Source organism: Bacillus rossius, chromosome 3, assembly GCF_032445375.1.
Source record: "Bacillus rossius redtenbacheri isolate Brsri chromosome 3, Brsri_v3, whole genome shotgun sequence".
NCBI classification, from domain to species: domain Eukaryota; kingdom Metazoa; phylum Arthropoda; class Insecta; order Phasmatodea; family Bacillidae; genus Bacillus; species Bacillus rossius.
In genome coordinates, this window is record NC_086332.1 from 13,146,319 (window position 1) to 13,153,547 (window position 7,229).

General features: G+C 34.6%; 1 protein-coding gene across 2 annotated transcripts; it reads right to left on the reverse strand.

Annotated features, from left to right (window-relative positions):
• Positions 1-1,179: 1,179 nt before the first annotated feature.
• LOC134530243 (ATP-dependent Clp protease proteolytic subunit, mitochondrial) lies at positions 1,180-6,926 on the reverse strand. 2 transcript variants are annotated; one of them, XM_063364924.1, is made up of 6 exons: positions 6,751-6,926; positions 5,431-5,601; positions 4,407-4,498; positions 3,525-3,717; positions 1,481-1,586; positions 1,180-1,388 (listed from the first exon to the last, which is right to left on the reverse strand). In XM_063364924.1, the coding sequence occupies exons 1-6, from the start codon at positions 6,760-6,762 to the stop codon at positions 1,249-1,251; spliced, it is 714 nt and encodes a 237-aa protein (XP_063220994.1). In that variant the 5' UTR covers positions 6,763-6,926; the 3' UTR covers positions 1,180-1,248. The 2 variants fall into 2 exon arrangements, with proteins under 2 accessions (XP_063220994.1, XP_063220995.1); XM_063364925.1 differs by lacking the exon at positions 6,751-6,926 and adding an exon at positions 6,300-6,693.
• Between the last annotated feature and the right edge of the window lie 303 nt (positions 6,927-7,229).

Consider the following 7,229-nt stretch of genomic DNA (forward strand, 5'->3'; position numbering starts at 1 on the left):
CAAACTATTATTAAATATAAAATATTTGTACGAATTTAAAAACCTGTACTTAAAACTGAGAATTACTTTAATAAAGTGAGGTACTTTGTATTGATTTTCCACTGTAATATAAAACAATGTATTCATAAAAAATTTATTTTAAAAATCTCCATTAATGCTGAATTATGTGACAATAATAATAATCAGAAATAGAAATATTGTTAATGCATATACTTGCACCACAGTTAAATTAATTTTTTACATTGTCTTTTTTCTCAACTTTCTAGTCAAACAACCAGCCGAGAAATAGTTGTTATTTGATCCACAGTGTACTGAGCAGGACAGATAAATTTTAAATTAAAATATACTACTTGCAACATGAAGGTAAATTCTAAACAACAGATAAAACAAATGGTAAAACACACACCAAAATGTGGTCACTCTCAAAAATAGTACACACATCCATTCTTTCAGAGGTATGAAAACCTAGATCCTCGTATTTAACATGACTTCAAAGAAATCTGCTGTAGGTTCTTACGTTCTTAGTTCTTAGTCCTTACAAATTCATACTACTAAAAGACTAAGAAACTAAAATTAATATTAATATTATTACTGGTATTATTATTAAACAATGAAAGAGCAAATTCCATATGTATGCTTAATATGAAACAATCTACATTTATTTGTGCTTTTACACTTTAATGTTGATCTTAATTTTGTTGAACTTGCATCGAGTGGTTTGTAGTGCGAAGAAAAAAAAAAAAAAAAAAAGAAAAAAAAGCAAAAACCCAGTATTTATTTAGTTGACATTGTGTTAGATAGTGGAGAAATGGGAACAAAAATATATTTACATGTAACATAATTAAATAATATAAGATTTATACCAATAATACATGTATTGTTTACCATCTAACATGTATTACATATTCAAAGAGATGTCCTGTAATATTTTATTATTTTAAGAGAGCTGATGCATGTAAAATACACTATTTCAACCATACCTGTACCTTTTTTATACAGGCAAAAAACAAAAAAAAAGAAGAATGAAATAATATCATCTTTTTAACAACTTTCTGTTACATTATGTTTAAATCCAGGCCAACAGAATTAACTATTGAGTTGAGTACAGGCTTGGACTTGACTGTACTCAAGTAACATTGGCCAATATCTAGTACAAACTGTAAATTAAAGCAACATGAGTGTTACCTAGAACCATATATTTTTGTAATAGAAATGAGTGTTTGTACAATTTAATTCGTAACAACGATTTCAGCTGTTTGAACCACCATCAGAATGGGCTTGCTCAACACTGTCAGTAACTCTTGGTGGATGTGCCAGTATATTGTCAATGATGCCAAATTCCTTGGCATCCTGAGGAGACATGAATTTGTCTCGTTCCATACTGGATTCTGCAACAGAAGGGAACAGTCATTGTTACTGACTTGAGATAAAATATGCTTTCTAACAGCATTTACAATGGTATACATATTTTCTTCCTCACCAATTCTCTCTAGCGTCAGTCCAGTGTGCTTAACATACAGTCCATTAATCTGCTTCTTCAGTTTAATTATCTCCTCAGCTTGAATCTGGATGTCTGTTGCTTGTCCCTAGAAAAACAGTTTTCATCATAACTAATTTTTATGATCTTCAGCTTATTTGGGGGATAGGACACCTTGCATTATAATTTTGGAACAGGCTGGACAGAAAATACCAGTGTATGAAAAGAGCAAAGAATAAATCAATCACTGGTAATTTTACATTTTCATAACTATAAGCCAACCAAAAACTTAAAACAAAAATAAAAAGGTAATGTAATTTTGGGTTAACTACACAGTGGGCAAAATATGATAACAGCTAATGAAATTATCTACATACAAGTTTATGCAATCCAGCCTGGTTCCAAAAAATAACACAAATTTTCCAGGCCTCTACTTACTATCTATTTTTAAGTATTAAATAATTGTGTATAATAACAACTTAAATCTTTTGGCACATATGTACACTGAAATCACATTAAAACAAAAACCTTAATAGTACAAACCACTTCTTATACAAAGTGCTTGAATACTACATTGTTAAATTGCTATTTCTCAGAGTATTTTTAAAACATAATTAGGGCAATACTTGGATATTGCAGCTTTTTTAGAATGGAAAGAAAAAAATTTGAAAACATCAATTAAAACTAGAATTGCAATAGCTAACAGTTTTTTAACTTTTTCTAGCAGTCTTGCAAATATTTTACTTGAAGATGACTATGAATTACAAATTACTCTTCTTAAAGGTCAAACTAAAAATACTTTGACATACTATAAATTTACATTTGAAATACCTCTGAACTTACTGGTACACACTTTTATCTAATATTAATGGTTAGCTAAGTTTTGCAATTCTTTCACTCAAATTAATTTTCTCTTCAATACTATGTACTTTGTATATTAATGTAAGCACTGTATCTATTCATTATTTTTTAAGAAACAACAGTCCAACCCAAAGGGGTTTCCCATTCTTGCTGGCAGCAGTAGATCAGGAGGTTCATAAAGGGAGGGATTTGTAATCAAGAAAGTGTTTTTTCAACAGTTTTATTCACAAAAACATAATTTTATCCAGGCATAGTTTAGGCCAATAAAGGGTTCTTCCACCCCTCAAAACCATTCCTTCCCCAAATTGGATCCGCCACTCTTCCTTGTGTCGTTTCTAAATGTAAACCTCCCCATTTATATCCAACCATGTTCTGGATAGTAAGTGACGACAAGCTGTTCAATTAGATAATGTTGAGTGCGATACAAAATGAGATTTTAAGAAAACTCAAAAATGAATGTGAGTACATGTACCACCTAAATAATAAAGTAAATAAGCTTGGAATAGTTGGAGTAAGAACTAACTGTTCTTCTGACCTCCTTTGTTGCAGCGTACATACAAGATCTGTCTCAAACATAAATTTAGTTATCTGGTAATAATATATGATTTGGCCAATTTTTTTTTGCAGACATAGCTTTTGATAATTATGTTGAAGTAGAAATTACATTCAAGACCATTTAAAAAAATTCATTTTGTGGAAAAATCCTTACACTTCTTCACTCTTAAAAACCATCAATAGTCTGTCCAAAAACTTATCACAAAGCATACTTACAGTTAACACATCTATTAATTAGGAATAATGAACCAGCTACTAAAATGTCTACTTCATTTATTTAGGCTGTGAATATAATTGTCTTATTTACGTTATACTACACGCCACATATTTGTGAGCTTGAGCGTCACAAGAAAGGAATTTGTCACCGCTGTCATAGTGTTCCGTTATGCTGGAGATGGTGTGGTGTTAAATAAAAAAGCTTGTTTTATCCCTCACAACCACATGCTGTCCTGAATTCAATAGTGACACGTCATTTGTGGTCAGGCTCACAGATATGTGGCAGGTAGTACAGCAGAATTAGCTAACAAGGTGTTAAGCACTACATCTCTAATCTGCTGCCTACTTCACCAGGTGTGAACAAGGGAGTAACTACGAGAGAAACGTCTCCCCAGAACGGGTCTCGCAGGCATACCTGCACGCCGCCGGACGGCTGGTGGATCATGATGCGGGCATTGGGCAAGGAGTGGCGCATGCCCGGCTCCCCGGCCGCCAGCAACAGGCTGGCCATGCTGCAAGCCTGGCCCACGCACCAGGTGGCGATGGGTGGCTGGATGTACTGCATGGTGTCGTAGATGCCCAGCCCTGCCGTCACGATGCCCCCGGGGCTGCCCACACACCACACCGTGCTGTCGTCTGCCTCCAGCCCAATCCCCTCCACGAGTCAATCAAGCTGTCATCTGCCTCTAGCAGTAAATGTTTCCAGCCCAATGCCTCAGTGAGTTAATCACGCTGTCGACTGCCTCTAGCAAAGTCAATTTTACCAGCCCAATCCCCTCTGAGAGTCACGTGAGCACCAATCAGAGCTTAACATCTCATTTACATCTGGTCATAAGATGATGGACATCGACATGACAGTGGAGCAGTAACAGACTGAATGGGTGGGGGAGGGGGGATGGTAGTAGCACGAGAAAACCCTACAACTTCACGGTCACGTCGACAGCGTCTCACACCATGCATAAAATTTGGATTGCCTAGGTGGGATGGACGTGATTTGTCAACTCATGTCCTTGGTTTGGCTGTGTTTTTTTTCTCTCTCTTTTCACAAACTAGCCAGAAATTACATAAGAATTGCTATAATGTGACATTATAAATTAGGTTTAAATATCACATTGTTTTTAAAACCAATGCTTCAGAATAGGACAAATGAGTTAATATTAGACCCAAATCCACTCGTCTCCCAACTCTTATATTCTAACACTGCATTATCTGAGAGGAAGAATGAAAACTATTTCCAGCCTGATCCTCACGCTGCAAAACCTGCGTGGACCCCTTGCCGTAGAGCGGAGTCACTGACCTGTTGATGTACATGTGCACTGGCTTCTTGCTGCTCTCCGACTGCAGAAACAGGAGCTGGGCCACAACCAGAGAAGATATGTCGTCACTGATCTGTGCGCACAAACAAACACAACTCTGCTAAAGCATGTTGGGACAAAGCAAATGACAGAGGCAGCATTAATAAACTCAACTAATTCACCAAACAACAGGTTCATTTTGCTTTACTTCTTTGCACAGAACACACATATTATTACAAATTAAAACACTTAAAAAAATTTCATTTTATTAAGCATCCCTATCAACATTAAAAGATTATAACTGCCATAAGAATGTAACGAGCCTAAAAAGTTTAAGAGAGAATAACTTAAAGGTCTTGCCTACATGAACAAATATACCGCATGAAGAGCTTCAGAACAACCCAAGCTACTTAAAAATAAAAACTGTTCAAGCTACCAGAGTGGTGTCAATTTATGATAAGCGTTTAAGAGATTCTTGAAAGTACTATAGGAATCTTAATATCTATGCCATAAAATGTTATAGCCATCTCTCAAAGTTTCACAGTTACCCTATACATGACGAAATACTGCGCGCCAGTTCACAACATTGCACCAAGAGGCGATACCTTGCTAGATGCATCAGGGAGTCTAGCATTCCACCTCACATACACTAGCACTCCTGACTAGAAGGACTCATTAAGAGGGTAATCTATCTGGGAATATATTCATTATGTAGATATAAAAAATAGACGCACAATTTTTATACTTAACTCTCTATATTGTACAGTTCAGACATAAAACTAAAGAAAAAACTAACATAAAACTTCAAAATTTTCTAAAATACTCTTTATAATTGAATCGAAACAGATATCATGAGCAATTTTTCAATCATGTGTGTTCTGAAGCTCTGCACAATGCATGGCACTCTGAGTGGGCATGCCAAACTTTCCTATGACAGCCTTTGAAAATTTCAGCTCCTCCGTGTGGTGTGAAACTGTCTGACGGGCAGCTAGCAAGGGCAGAGCGAACTGAGGAACAGTGACTCACCGGCCCCATGAGGCAGATGATCCGCTCCCTCAAGAGCCTAGAGTAGATGTCGTACGCCCTCTCGCCCCGGCCCGTCCGCTCGATGACTATCGGCACCAGACCCAGGGCGCGTCTCGCACTCGTGTGGACCAGCCTGCCCCCACGGCTCAGCACACGCATCACGCACACACGCTAGGGCACAGCAGAATTTACACTCTCTCTTCAACTGAAACACTTTGGCTGGCTGTCAGGAAACATCAGAGTACATTTTCCACTGACATTGTAGGTAATAACAGCAGAAATAAAAATATTTCTTCTTAACTTCCACAAATAACATAATTAAAAATAACATACAAATATACATTACATAAAATACAGTTTTATAGGGATTGGAATTAAATATAAAAAGTGATAATTTTTTTTTTCCTTTATTGTTTGTTTAGGTAATTCGGAGTAATACCTAATATAATTTTGAAATGACAGTGCAATAGTTCGTAGTATGCATTGTCTCTATGTTACAAACCTCAGATTGTGTAGGAAGTTCACTGTAAACCTTCATGACAACTTAAAAAGGCACATGGTCACAAAAACACAACAGCATAATTTATTCTAGTTTTTTTTTTTTTATGGTAATACCTGTAATGCACTCAAAAATACCAGCTTAAGTTAAAGAGCATAGAGTAAAAGTATTTTCAGAATTAAATTTTTTTTTTTTTAACAAATATCGCCCAACTATGAAAATTAAAACATTCAATATCTCCTAAAGTATTTGGAATTTCTTATCTCCGCCGGTTGTTTATAAAAGAGGAAGTGAAAGAGCATATAATAAAAGTATTTTCTGATTTTTAGCATTTTTTTTTTTCACAAATACCGCTACTCTACATATTTACCCAGAACTTTTAGCAATCTCTCGAATTTTTCTATCTTCCTTTGGCATCCCCACACTTGCTATTCTTGACAAGTGGTAAATTTTAAATCATGTTTTAAGAAATACAATATTATAATATATTGTAGTGTTTCAGAAGGAGGAACTACTGCTTAATGTGTTCTATACATTGGCATCATTAAAGATTAAAGGTGATCAGATGAGAATGGTAAGTCTTTATGAATTAAATCCCTTGTTTTTCATGGTTAATTTTTGTTTAGGTACAAAAGCCACTAAACTTCATTTAATTTTTCCCTGTGGTTTCAGAAAATTCTCAAACTACAAAATTACGGCCAAACAAACAATTACAATTTCACTTAAAAATTCAAAATTTGTGAACATTAATTTATGAGAGCCACACCAGTCACCTTTAACATTATGGGGTTTATTCGTATAATCGTTTAAGTATAACCTACCATTGCGCGCATTAATTACTCCTATATCAACGACATAAATATACAAAAATAACAAATCACAATGTTTTTGTCAGTATGTAATTACAAATATATAATAACACTATTCATTATTTTTAAAGGTTATGCGGTTTCTCATCGAGCAATACAAGCAATATAAAAAACAAAGTATATTAAATGTTGGTAAAACTGAAAAAAATAAATACAAACTCTTACAGTCTGGTAAGTCTTCCAAAATTAACAAAATTAATCATATAATTTTTTTTTGGTGCGAGTTATACATTTATTTAAAATTATGCGTGTACACAAATTTTTACTATAAGTAAAATGTTTTTATTTTTAGATTTAAATTATAATTTGTAATAAGTACTATAACTTTCATCTACGAATTTTAACACACACATAATATTCACAAACACATTTTTCAATGTAATAGCATACTCAAATGCTATATTTTGAAACACGGTATTCAAATTCGTAAC